At 39.9% G+C, this 14,411-nt stretch overlaps 1 protein-coding gene across 4 annotated transcripts in view; it reads right to left on the minus strand.

The window, feature by feature from the left end:
• ADPGK (ADP dependent glucokinase) overlaps positions 1–14,411 on the minus strand; it is a 49,709-nt gene that overhangs the window by 6,405 nt on the left and 28,893 nt on the right. For all 4 annotated transcript variants that reach the window (XM_056798358.1, XM_001365153.5, XM_007478120.3 and 1 more), the window contains exons 5-6: positions 4,512–4,708; positions 3,935–4,033 (exon numbers count right to left, since the gene is read on the minus strand). In XM_056798358.1, coding sequence (XP_056654336.1) covers positions 3,935–4,033; positions 4,512–4,708 — 296 coding nt within the window. The remainder of the gene's footprint in view (positions 1–3,934; positions 4,034–4,511; positions 4,709–14,411) is intronic.

The raw sequence follows: 14,411 nt of genomic DNA on the forward strand, positions 1-14,411 counted from the left end.
CATAATAGTCAAACTTTGTACTTGTATGAGTACTTCACAAAGAGTGTAGATACAAGGAAGTCCTATGACTTAACATATGTCAAGCGTCGCAACCTCGAGTCTCACATTAGTATTTCATGGGTGCTCTTTTTTGGCACTATTAAGGTGCCAAAGTCTGTGCTCCTTGTTTTTATCCCATTTTTTTGAATCAGATACAAACATTAACCACAGTCCTATAATACTTTATCAATAAATGGCAGGTTCCCATAATTTAAAGCTTCTGGGTTTGCATTGACATTATAGCAAGTATATATATCTATATATATGTTAAACTTGTATCACTGCAAAAAAAAATACTGATTGTATGTACCTTTAGTACAAAAAAATGAGAAAAAATCAAATATTCTGATCAAAAATAAAAGAAAAGCAATAATAAAAATAAGGAAAAAATCAGTAATTCAATGTGTTTTTTGAAAAACAGCATCCATTTGTCTATGGATTATTTCCAATGCATATGATAGGATACAGTTAATCAGTCTCAGCAGAAGATGATTTCTTCACATGTGAGCAATGAATCCAAGAGTCTTTTTCTCCAACCTTTATAGATGTTGGAGTAGTTAACAATATTTGGAATGGTCCTTCCCAGGAAGGCTGAGTTGCTCCAGTACCCTTGAAATTTTTAATATACACTTTGTCTCCTGGGTTCAGGTCATGAAGAGAAAAGTCTAGTGGTCCAGTTTGTACTGCAGCTCCGGATTCATGAAGTTCACGTAATTTATGCTGTGATTCCTGTATATAGGAAGCAATAGTAGTATCTCCCCCTAATAGTGAGCTATATGCAGGGGAAAAAGGTTTAGCCTGTATAGGCGGATGTCCAAAAAGCATCTCAAATGGTGAAATATGTAAGTCTCCTCTAGACCTGCTTCTAAGATAAAATAGGGCCAGAGGGAGAATTTCAGGCCATTTTAAATGGGTCTCAGTGCATAGTTTTCCAATCATAGTTTTAAGTTCTTTGTTCATCCTCTCAACTTGGCCTGAGCTCTGGGGATGATATGGAACATAAAATTTTGGAGTTATCCCCAAGCAAGAATATATTTGGTTTAGGAAAGAATCAGTAAAATGACTTCCTCTATCAGAATCAATATGTGCTGGCAGTCCAAAGCGAGGTATAATTTCTTTTAAAAGTATCTTAGCAACAAAAACTGCTGTAGCTCGGGTTGCAGGAAATGCTTCCGGCCATCTGGTTAGTTGATCTACTATGACTAGACAAAATTTATAATGTCCAGCCTTTGGCATTGTTATGAAATCTATCTATAAATGTTCAAAAGGTGTGTAAGCCAGAGGACGTCAACCAAAAGCTTTGCCACGAAATGCATGTTGGTTATATGCTTGACACGTAGAGCAGGCTGAACACACTTCAGAGGCTATTGTAGTTATACCAGGGGCTATCCATACTCTCTTAACAGAGTCCACGATACCCTGAATGCCAAAATGACCATTTTTATGAATAGATTGGCAAATTTGGTGATAGAAACTTCTTTTTAGATGACACCCATACTCTATTAATCTGTTTTGCTTTGAATTTTTGTTTCCATTTTTACACTTCCTTTTCATTATAGGAAAGTGATAAATTTAAATCATCAGTAGTTGTTAATATTAAAATTAATTCAGGTCCTTCTATGGCTGCTAGTTTTGCAGCTGCATCTGCTCGGTCATTTTCTCTAGAGACAGGGTCAGAGCCACCTGTATGGGCAGAGCAATGAACTACAGCTAGGGCTTTAGGAAGCTGGAGAGCAGAAAGAACTTCATTAATAATTTCTGCATTAGCTATGGATTTTCCAGCTGAGGTTTAAAATCCTCTCTGGAGCCATAGCATTCCGACTAAATGACAAATGCCAAAAAGCATATCTAGAATCTGTATAAATTGTTGCCTTTTTATCCTTGGCAATTATACAAGCATGCTTCAGAGCTATGAGTTCTGCTCCTTGAGCGCTAATAATAGAGAGCAATGAAGCTGACCACTCAGTGGCAAATTCTGAGACTACGGCAGCTCCAGTGTAGCATATGCCAAACCTCATAAAAGAGGAACCATCGGTAAATAAAATCAGATCTGCATTGTCTAAGGGAGTGTCCAAGAGATTATCTCGAGGCTTTTCTGCCATGGACACTAATGTTTCACAATTGTGTAATGGTTCTCCTGAAGTTGGTAAGTCTGGAAGCAGGGTTAAGAGTAGTACAACGTTTCAAGGTAATGTTTTCACTATTTAATAAGGTTATTTCATACCTTGTAATTTTCTGATCTGAGAAAGCCTGTGTTCATGTTTTATCAACAATGCTTCTACCTCATGTGGGCACATAATTATTAATGGACATCCCAATACTAGATCAACAGTTTTTGTCATTAGTAAGGCTGTAGCAGCTACTCCTCTAAAGCAAGGTAGTGCTCCAGATGCTACTGGGTCCAGTTGAGCAGAATAATAAGCAATTGGGCGCTGAGAAGGTCCCAAAGTCTGAGTTAAAACACCCGAAGCTACTCCTCTTCGCTCATGTACACACAAAGTAAATGACTTGTTGTAATCTGGGATGCTTAGAGCAGGGGCAGACATGATAGCCTTTTTTAGATCTGATAGAACTGACAAGTGTTCAGGCTCTAATTTGAGGGGTTGATTCCCATTTCACAGATGAAGAAACTGAGGCAAATAAAAGTCAAATGACTTGTCCAGGGCCATAAAGCTAGTATATATCTGAGGCTGAATTTTGGTTTACTGCAAAGAGACAATCACTTTTCTAGAAAAGCAACTCTATAGCCAGAAGTCTTATGTTCTATTTCAGAAGAATACTAGCTCTTTAACAGGGTTCTAAGCGAAACATGGGTTAAAAACAATCTATATAGTATTATGGGTTAGTAAAGAACATTTTCTTTTTAAAACATAAAGGATCCTTTCCTCTTTGTAGCAGCTCTTCTTATAGTGGTAAAAAATTGGAGGCTAAAGGTTAATTCCAACATTTAGGAATGGCTAAAAAAGTTGTGGCCTAAAAATGTGATGTGAAAGAAATGAGGAAAGAGATGATTTCAAAAGGACATGGAAAGACTTTTATGAACTGATGCAGAGTGCAGGGAGCAGAACCAGAGGCACACTATAACATCAATATTATAAAAATGAACAATTTTGAGGATTTTTTAATACACCGATAAAGAATGAAATGAGTAGAACCAGGAGAACAATTCATACAACAACTTTGAAAGCCACAAGCAGTCTGGCCAACACAAGGACCATCCCTGATTCCAGAAGACCTATGAAGAAACACGCCATCCATGACTGAGAGGTGAGGAGTCTGAGGCACAATTCTGTGATACAGATATAGATTTCTGCTATACAGCCAATGAAGGAATTTGTTCTGCATGCCTACCCATTGTTGGTTACGAGAGATTTGTCTTAATGGGAAATAGACAAAATAGATTTTTGTTAATTGAGATTAAAGACCCATACCCTATCTCCCATCTTAGAATGACACATTTTGGGGTATGGCCAATGTGGAATTCATTTTGAATACTCATGATAGGGACAGGTTCATGTTCCAAGGCAGAAGAGTGGGAAGGACTAGGCATTTGGGGTTAAGTGACTTGTCCATGGTTGTATAGGCTGGAACCATCTGAGGCCAAATTTGAACCCATTGATTCTTGGGTCTCCAGACCTGGCTTTCTATCCACTGAGCCCACCTTGGATTTTGTGCATTTTAAAAGAAAATAGAGATGGTGGTGGCATGAAATGCTGCCTGCACCTTCAGATGAGGTCCCTGCCTTATTAGTTTTACATAATGATTTTACTTTGTTAAGAGATCTCCTATGATATGGGAGTAATCTGCAAATGTTTGTAATATCAAAACAAAAATCATCCATAAAACTTAACACCACCACACAGAGGCATTAACAGCACACTATCCTTGGGGTTACCTGATGCATAATACTGCTCATAAGTTCCCGATCAGTCATACTGGCCAACTCTAAGTGAATGGGAACATCCGTAGGTATATCAGAGATAGAAATCACGGCCTGCAACAAGAAAAAAGAGATACCATCACTGCTTAAGAATGGGGGGAAAAGCAAAAAAGAAAAATAAAAGGCAGCCTCCTCGCCTCCTGACCCCCAAGGAAGGTGGGGAATCTGATATTCTTTTGCCACGTCTATATACCTGAGGTTTCCCAGGGTTCTGGGTAATCGGTGGCCCCTGATAAGTACTTGACGCAAAGGGGACTATGAGGCCCTGCCGAGTCATTAACACTGCAAGGAAATAACTTATTACCTCTCTAGCATCCTCCTAAGAAACTTAAAGTCCTTCAGAGCTCTCAAAAATGGCAGCTGTTCAGGCCAGAAAAATCAAAGATGTAGACAGAACACCTTCAACCACATAACGAACACTTTTTTATAGATAGCCACCAAGATGGAGACCACAAGCCTGCAGAAGTTTCTAGGAAGCACAAGGATGAGGCTCATTTTGGTCAAATTTTGCAAAGGATCTAAGAAAGTTTACCTCCTGAAGTCTCTTCTTCTGAATCTCCTTGGTTTGCCCTTCCATCATGTGCAATCCAGACAGGACCACGAGGTCTGGCTGAAACTCCTCTAGACTGGACACAAACACTTCTAGCATATTCATGGCTCCATTGGATAGATCATGTGAGAAGATGAATCGGTTGGCATTGGGTGCAGTCAATGGTCCCCACTGCTCCCCTAGACAAGCCCAGTCACCAGAATGGAAAGAAAAGGAAAAATAATGTCAGCCTCCTTATTTGGATGTAAACTGTAGCTTTTGTGTTAAAATCTCAGTTCTAAGAATTAAAAAACCCCTCTTTTTCAGAGCTGGTGTCCTATTAAGGGGAATTAAATTAAAATTCTTTTTTTTTTACTTGAATGTGCTTTATTATTTTTTATCTTGAGAAAATGTTACTTAATTAGTTAATTTAGAATATTTTTCCATGGTTACATGATTCATGTTCCCATAGCTGACATGAAATTCCACTGGGTTTTACGTGAGCCATTGATCAAGACCTATTTCTATATTTCAATTAAAACTCTCAAGATGAGCATAGAGCTTCATTTGAAACAGCTTTCCCTTTAAATTTTCAGGTAATTCAAGAATCTGGCAAAAGCCAAATAAGCTCTGTTCATTTAAATTATGAAAATACCTCTTGAATTTTCTATTATTTTTGAGGAATTTATGAGGAATAACAGAATATAACATATCACAACAGAGGATACATTGGGAGATGTGCACCCACTTTCGGGTCTCTGCTGGTTTTTTATACTTTACTTCTCCCTTTGCTTTGGTAATGAAGAGACCAAGTTCCAGGAGAGGTGACAACAATACATATTTTTATTTTTTTAATTTTAATTCATTCTTACCTTTCTTGATCACTCCCTAAAGAATTCACTTTCCTTCAAACAATATGTTGTATCATCAAATACATCCTTGATAACATTCTCTTCTGCTGTGATCTTGGACTATTACTTTAGGTCAAGGACTATGTCATCCACTAACTTCCTACCTACTCTAGGGGCTAACACAATATGTGCTAAGAATTTATGGACAGAAGGTTAGACGTGATATTTCCAGGAAGAGAATGGGGGGTTGGGGGTGAGGAAGGTCCTTTCATAGCTAAATTTAGATGAGGAAAGTGCATGGAAGGGAAGAAAACCTTCCCCAGAGTAGCTCCAAACATTGAGCTGGAAGGAAAGCCAACACCCATTTTGAGGTCTTTGACACTGTCTTGTTTTTTGGCTTTATCTCATGAATTAAGCTTAATATATATGTGACTTCAATTTGTTCTCTGCTAAGCCAAGTGAGGTTTATCTGGAATTTGCTTAGACCAAGAAAGAACATTTAATCCTGGATTTCAAAATTAAAACTAAGGATGTCAAAAGGAGTTAATTACAGCCACCATGAAAATGTGTAAAAATAGAGTCATCTGAAGAATTAAAAGGTCAGATATTTTTGGATAGTCAAAAATTTATTCAAATTTCTTTCCATACTCTTTCAGACAATCTGTGTATTTCTTCAGAAAAAAGTTTCAGTACTAAGACAAACAAACCAAGACAGAAATGCATGCTTATATTAGGATCCCTTCTTTCCTCATTGCTGCTGGTTAACCTTATTTTACTGAGTTTCCCAAAGTCCTTTGATACAGATATACAGGGCCAAAGCACTGAAGAGCAAAACCCTTTTAGAAAGGCTTCTGAGGAATAGGAACTGGAAAGGCACTTAGAAGTCATCTAGTCTCATTCTGGACTATGTAGTAAGGAAATTAGGATATTGATTAAGTATTGATTAAAATAAGATATTTGATAAAGAGATTTCGGAGGGTGTAGGCAAGGCAGAGTGTGGGGCAAGAGACCAGAACTTGGAAGGAGGAACACAGAACAAGTTTCTGTCAGTTGGTGACCTTGCGCTGTGCTAATGAGAGGGAAGAGAGAGAGAACTCTGAAAACCATCTGAAGAGGTTTTCTACTTTCTTGACCGAGAGAAATCATCTCTAAGAAGAAGCTGGCAGATCTGTTTTGCTGGGCTATTTGCCTGGATTCTGGCCATACCAGGGTGACTTGATTGTCAGTTAGCAGTTGCCATCTTGGCTGACTGAATCTATATGTACTTGGATATATCTTTATCAAATTAAGTTAACTGAGTAAGAATTTTAGTTAGATAATAGTTAGATAGTGTTCTGGGACTTTTCTAGTAAGTGCTAGGCAGTTTTAGTGTAGCTGGAAGAACCAATGGCTCTGTTGTGAGATGGACATAGAAGGTGGGTGAAAAGTTAGTTCCCTGTTAGTTTAAGGCTTTCCTTGTTATTGATCCTTATATTTATATCTTTTAATTATAAGTAAATAGATTTTGTATGAAGGTATAGTCTCTAAGTAAAAGTGATACTGGCTCAGTGAAGGGAAGTCACTCCTGGCTTTCCTTTTGAGAGGAGAACTGAAAGATACAACAAAGTATCTTACTACAGCCTCCCCTTCACAACAAGATAATCTCAATACTGCCAACTATCATGGGTGAAGCATGACAGCTCTGACACCCAGAGAGGTTCCATGAAATGCTAAAGGTTACAGAGGAAGTAGAGCCATCAATCCTTACATCCTCTGACAGGCATTTCTCTGGAAGGTAAGGAAGACCCAGCTATTTCCCAAGAAATATTGCTCTTATCTGTCTATATCAGACTTACCCCTAGTAATAAATCTGGAGTGGGTTGCTAACTCTTAGAAATTCTAATATACTTCTTTCAAACTTGGCTAACATAAGCCCAGAAAAAGATTTAACCAGCCTAGTCTAATGTCCAAAAGACCATAGCTATGGAAGAAAAAGGTCTCAAAAGAAGCACCGATTAAACAAGTTTTCATAGTCCAAAAAGGATATTGAATTATGATCTCTGAGGCATAGGGCCTGCCAAATATCAGTTTAATTCTCCCACCCCCTTTTAAACTAAGTATCAGTTCCAAGGCAGAAGAGCAGCAAGGGCTAGGCAATGTGGGTTAAGTTAAGCTCACACAGCTGGGAAGTGTCTGAGCCTAGATTTGAATCCAGGTCCTTAAGACATCAGGCCTGGCACTCTATCCATTGTACTATCTAGCTGCCCAGGGGCAGTTTTAATCCAGAAGTGCTTAAGAAAAGCCCTGTTTGGTGTGGAAGAAAATGAGTTGTATAGGGCTGGGAAACGTCACAAAGAATTGTCCTCTATCATCCAAGGGAGGGCAGCCAGAGCCAAAAGAGATGAGAGGCTCTCCTTGAATCCGAACCAGAGCAGATTTGTGCCAAGGTTATTTCTGAACACCAAATGGGATGGGTGGTGAACCAGATTAGAAAAGCATGATACAGGATACACTGGAGGAGTTGGCCTCTAATCTAACCTGTCCATCCTCCTCCAACTTTATTCTTACTGGGTTCCTGCTTTCACTCCCTAATCCCATCTTCAATCCTGACAGCATGGCCCTAAGGTTGGATTCTCTTATGTAAAAGCCAAAGGCCAGGACAGGGAAAAGAGAAAGGTGACTTGTCAATACTTGTCAATGAAGAGTGCCTACACAAGATGGAAGAGAGGACCCAAGAAAGAAACTGGAAAACAAAGGATTCTGGAGAGGCAGAAGGCCTAGTAAACAGAAGTATATGACCCTCAAGAGAAAAACCCTTGCCTAAGGAAGCAATATCCTGTGCTTCAGAGAACGAGAAGAACCAACAAGTAAGCGGTGCCAAGGAAAGCTCTCGCACTCTAGGGGAACAGACATCCACTCTGTTCCTAGGACACAGACACAACAAAGGAGGCTGTTGCAGCTCATAGGACCCACTAAGAGGCTGCAGCAACAAGCATGTGCTTGTGCCAGCACTATGCCAGGTCCTGGAGAAACAAAGATAAAAACAAGGACAATTCCTGTCCTTAAAAAATCTACCTTCTACTAGGGAGAAATAACATCTACAGAAATGAGAAAACATAAAATAGATACAAAGTAAATTCTGAGCAAAGTGGAAGGGAGAAGGTCAGGAAAGTTCTCATGTGGAAATGGCCCCTGAGTTCAGCCAAGGGACGGAGGTCAAACCATCATGCACTTCAGTAGTGGAGGACAGACTCTGACAGACACTAACTCCCTACCCCTAAAATGTCTAAGAAGTAAATTCTGGTCAGGAAATCCCCCCACTTTTCTCAATCAAAGGTGAGGACTTTAGAATAAAGGGAGGGAAAAGATGGCTAAGGGGATGATCTCCAACGAAAGGGACCTGGTTTTCTGGATCATGATTTAAGACACTAAAATGGACTGTTATAAATAAAAATTGATCTGGAGGCTTATTACCAGATTTGTAAGTACTTATTAGTAAAGAGAGTGATATTGATAGAGGTAGAGAAAGAGCTGGGGCTCACCAGAGATGGTATGAGATATAAGGAGCATTTCAAATAGATAAGGAAATCAAGAGATAGTTTCTTGGCTTTCAGCACTTGTTAAAAAACTGAAGATTAAATTTAATTCTCCCCTGATTATAACAATGAAAATACTTAACTCTCCCCTGACTATGAAGATTAAATTGTAACCCTTGTCTATTTTTAGATTTAATCCCCATAAGTGTAAACACAGTACTTAAAAGTTAAGTATGAAGATCTGCCCACTTTAGATCTATAATCACCAAAAGTGCAAATATCCCATTTAATCACGAAGTGGGAGGTCTGTGACCCACGTGTGCGATAGAGGGTGATGAATCAGAATCGACTGACAGCCTTCTGGGCAGTCCTAAAACAAAGCATCAACTGTGATTGGTAGATGAAAAATTAGGGGAAGACACAAGAATTGATGCAAGAGAAAATGTCTTTAAAAGGAGCTCTTACTTCCATGAGAATTCAATTCTTCATGCTTTCGAGCTGAGGCTAGCAAAGAGGAGCAGAAGGATCTGCTGTTAGACTGACATGTGGTGAGTGAAAAGCTGACTCTAAACTGTGAGATTTTTCTGAAGAGACTTCCCCAGGTGCTGGGTTACAAGGGCTACGACCTATCCAATCCAGTTGACGACAAAACTCTCCTGCCTGGTTTTTGAGCCAGGGGTTGGAGATAAATTACTTGGTGCTCAGGCTAGATATCTTACCTTATCCTCTCTCTGATTTCTTGCTTCACTCTTTCTACATTTTGTAAATAAGTTGTAAATAAAATTTCTTTGGAATTAATTACATTTCTGGCAACCACATTCATAAAATATAAAATCCACTTTAAAACCAAGCAAGACATAGAAAGAATCACAAAATGTAAAATAAATAATTTTGACTACATCAAATTAAAAAGCTTTTGCACAAACAAAACCAATGTAACTAAAATCAGAAGGGAAACAACAAACTGGGAAAAAATCTTCATAGAAACCTCTGACAAAGGTTTAATTACTCAAATTTATAAAGAGCTAAATCAACTGTACAAAAAATCAAGCCATTCTCCAATTGATAAATGGGCAAGGGACATGGATAGGCAGTTCTCAGATAAAGAAATCAAAACTATTAATAAGCACATGAAGAAGTGTTCTACATCTCTTATAATCAGAGAGATGCAAATCAAAACAACTCTGAGGTATCACCTCACACCTAGCAGATTGGCTAACATAACAGCAAAGTAAAGTAATGAATGTTGGAGGGGATGTGGCAAAGTTGGGACATTAATTCATTGCTAGTGGAGTTGTGAATTGATCCAACCATTCTGGAGGGCAATTTGGAACTATGCCCAAAGGGCGACAAAAGAATATCTACCCTTTGACCCAGCCATAGCACTGCTGGGTCTGTACCCCAAAGAGATAATGGACACAAAGACTTGTACAAAAATATTCATAGCTGCGCTCTTTGTGGTGGCCCAAAACTGGAAAACGAGGGGATGCCCATCAATTGGGGAATGGCTGAGCAAATTGTGGTATATGTTGGTGATGGAATACTATTGTGCTAAAAGGAATACTAAAGTGGAGGAGTTCCATGGAGACTGGAACAACCTCCAGGAAGTGATGCAGAGCAAGAGGAGCAGAACCAGGAAAACATTATACACAGAGACTGATACACTGTGGTACAACAGAAGGTGATGGACTTCTCCATTAGGGGTGGTGTAATGTCCCTGAACAATCTGCAGGGATCTAGGAGAAAAAAACACTATTCATAAGCAAAGGATAAACTGTGGGAGTGGAAACACCGAGGAAAAGCAACTGCCTGACTACAGCGGTTGAGGGGACATGACAGAGGAGAGACTCTAAACGAACACTCTAATGCAAATATTATCAACAAAGCAATGGGTTCAAATCAAGAAAACATGTAATGCCCAGTGGACTTACGTGTCGGCTATGGGGGGTGGGGGGAGGAAAAGAAAATGATCTATGTCTTTAATGAATAATGCTTGGAAATGATCAAATAAAATATATTTAAAAAAAAAATCCAAACCTTTTAAAAATTAACCCCCTTTTCCCCCTTTCAAAACCCCATCAGCTCCACCTCTGGGGCCCTTGCACTAGCTCGGCCACACTCACTCCAGACACCCACTCTGAAAGGAACCCAGGCGACAGGCCTTCTGACATGCCCTGTAACTATTGCTATGTCCTACCACCACAGTGCGCAAGATCCAAGCTCTCTAAATAAAGTACTTCACACAAGGGTCTTGGCTAGTGACAAAGTATAACTAGAAAACTAGATAGAATGTATTTGCTTAAGTGGGCTTTAAGTTGAAAACTGGATACTGTTATTGGTATTTGGGGATTGTATCTATTTGTATTAAGAAGGGCCCGTTGGTTGACTTTGTAACAAAAGTTAATGTAGTCTGGGAAGAACAGTGGGGCCTCCTCTAGGGAGTTAAACTGATACAGTGGAAGCAGTTGTAAAAAACAAAACCAAACCCTCTGCTTACTAAGGTTTTGAGGATTATAGTTTTAACCGAAAGGTAAAGCAGGGAAAATCCTAAAAACGAATGGGTTTCAACCTCCAACCAACCCAAACTCAAGATTCCTCATGGAAGCATCTTCTGTTTGGTCAAAAACAGACCTTCGCTATCTCCTTATTTCTTACCCAAAATCTATCTAGTTAAGCCTATTTCTAATTATTATTCTTATAATATTCAGTACTGCCTCCTTGTACTGTTCAATTCGATTTTCCACCTGCGGCCAGTCACGGTTTTTGGCCGAGTGCTTTATGCCCTGAAAAGGCAGAGCCCAGACTGCTCACTCTGTATTCACAGGAGCTAAGAACAAGATTTTCTTCTATTAACTATAGATCTTCCTTTCACAGCTCTTCCCAAAACATTCTTCCACTTTTCACAAGGCACTCCGGATAAAGGAATTTCCAGGAGCCAATGTTTTTGCCACCTCTCTGGGTAGGGAATATTAGGAGAGAGGGAGGGAGGGGAGAGAGAGAGACAGAGAGAGGGAGGGAGGGAGGTAGAGAAGGAAGTAAGGGGGGAAGCGAAAGGGGGGGGCAGTTGGAGCCAACCAAACTCTCCAACAGCTCCCAGGTCTCACACAGAATTCCTAAGCCAGACTCAGCTCAAGGTTCCATCTGAAGGCAGGCAATCTATTCCTGTCACTTACTTATAAAAATCCCAAATCTTATTTTACTCCTAATAATATAGAGCGAGAAAAATGCCTGGATAAAACCATACACTCATATATTAAAGAGGCTATAGAAAGAATACCCTGGTACTCAACAAAGACATACTGGGAAGAAGTCTGTTTAAATAAAAATTATTAAATAAAATTATTGTTTTATTTGTCTGTTTATAAATGTGCATGGTAATACTGAGCAAACTTTTTACTTATAAATTATATTCATAAACTTTCACTAAAATATACATTTTAAAGGATGAGAAGGTGAACTAATTCCTTTTCCCAAGTTACCAGGTGGCTGCTGGAGGTGGAGGAGACTGACTGCTTCTTGGCATCCCAGTGAAGGGAGGCAGGCTGCTGTGGAAGGCAGTAAGTAGTAAGAACTCTCGTGGAGATGGAAATGACAAGATTCTACAGCTGACTGGATATGTGGAAGGAGGAAAGATAAGGCTGAGGCTGTAAACAGGTGCTTAGGATGGTCATCTGAATAGCAACATATCGGGCTTTAAGGTCTACAAAGTGCTCACCCTAGGTTATCTCACTGGAGTCGCATACCAGCCCAGGGAAGTGGGTGCTCTCATTGTAACCTACACTTTATAGATGATAAAAATGAACAAAAGAGTTAAGTGACCTGCCCAAGGTCCCATTGCCAGGAGAGCTGAGGCTGCTCTGACCTGGAGCTTCTCCAATGCTCTGAACTAGCTGGTCTCACTGAAACCAAAAAGGGCAGCAGGGCCAGGGTGAGGGGGAAGGTGGGGTTCCATGGTCTGTGGTGCTCCAGCCTTTTTTAGAGCAGTGATGGAGTATTGCCCTGCCTCCACCCAACAACCCAGACTGAGCGCCACACCCCACCCTACCCCTTACTCCAGACAAGGGAGGTAGGAAGCACTCAAGCACTCCCATTGGCTGCTGGGTGGGGGGGTGGGGAAGGGGGAGTGAGGAATGTCCTCAGGCACATGAAGAGGGGGAGGGAACAGCTGGGCTCTGAGTCCCTCTGGCTTTCTAGTAAGGAAAGCTGGTGGCAATGGCAGGCATGCCTACAGAGAGGGCTCTGCCTGGCCTTTTTTTTTTGGGGGGGGGGGGGGGGGCACGTGTGCCATAGGTTCATCATCTCAGTGCTAGCAGATTCCCAACTATTTTGGCTGCTGCCTTCCTGAAAACACTAATACTATTATAGCTCATTTGTATTCAGCAAAGACATGATCAATTTTGCCTCAATGCTGTTTTAGCTCCGCCATACTTTTCTGGTTTTATGGACAAGTTTGCACATTCACATCTGTAGTTGTGATTAAGTTTGTATCCCTCTTTCAAATGCTATTATAATTTTTTCTTTAAAAAAAAAAAATCAGCATTTGTGAATCTGTCCTGTATAGAACAATGTCATCCAAGGATCTTTTCCCCATCTCTCCTTCTTCCCTAAATACTGTGCTTTCCTTCCCCATAACCTATCACCCTTTAAAATCTGAATTCACAGAAATGTAAAGGCTGGCCATAATTAAGACCTTATAATGTGGTGAACAGTGGTGAAATGGAAGTTACAAAAGCCCTGGGGAATGTCATCTTAGAGTTAGTTTGTTCACTTAAACTTGATGTGTAAGTTTAGGGCAAATAAGAGTAATGACTCACAAATTAGACAATTGAAAGTAAACTGTAACACTCAATTGCACTACAATGACAAGCCAATAAGAATTCATGCGATAAAAGGCCGGGGGGCTCAATGAGTCAATGATGTGACACAATGGGCTTCAAAGCTGATAGTCCTGATTTACTTTGTCCCAGCAGAGTATTACATTCTGGGCACTGTAAGGAAGGGAGGACACTGACAAGTGAAGGACCTCCAACCAGAAAAAGTCCACAAGACACATGAAGACTGACTGAAAGAATCTTGAAGATGGCAAAGAAATGACATGCAAGACATCTTTAAATGACTGAAGGGCTATCATAGGGAGAAAGGACTAGTCTTATTCCACTTGATTCCATAAGACAAAACTTGGGAGTAAGAGGTAGAAATCAGAGGCAGTTAGGTGGTTCACACTGAACCCAAAGTCAGGAAGACCTGAATTCAAATTCAGCCTCAGACAATTACTACCTATGTGATTCTGGACAAGTCATTTAACTTGTCTGTCTGAGTTTTCTAGGTTATAATAGCACCCCTTCCTTGCAGGGTAATTATAAGGATCAAAAGAGACAATACCTATAAAGTAGCATCTAGTAGGTAGTAGGTGCTACATAAAAGCTTATTATTGCCTTCCTTTCCTTAGGAATTGCTGAGAGGCAGATTTTGGCAAAATGTAAAGAAAAATTTCCTTAGAGCTGTCTAAAAGTGGCCTTTTGACATCAAGTGTACCC

Source organism: Monodelphis domestica, chromosome 1, assembly GCF_027887165.1.
Source record: "Monodelphis domestica isolate mMonDom1 chromosome 1, mMonDom1.pri, whole genome shotgun sequence".
Classification (NCBI taxonomy): domain Eukaryota; kingdom Metazoa; phylum Chordata; class Mammalia; order Didelphimorphia; family Didelphidae; genus Monodelphis; species Monodelphis domestica.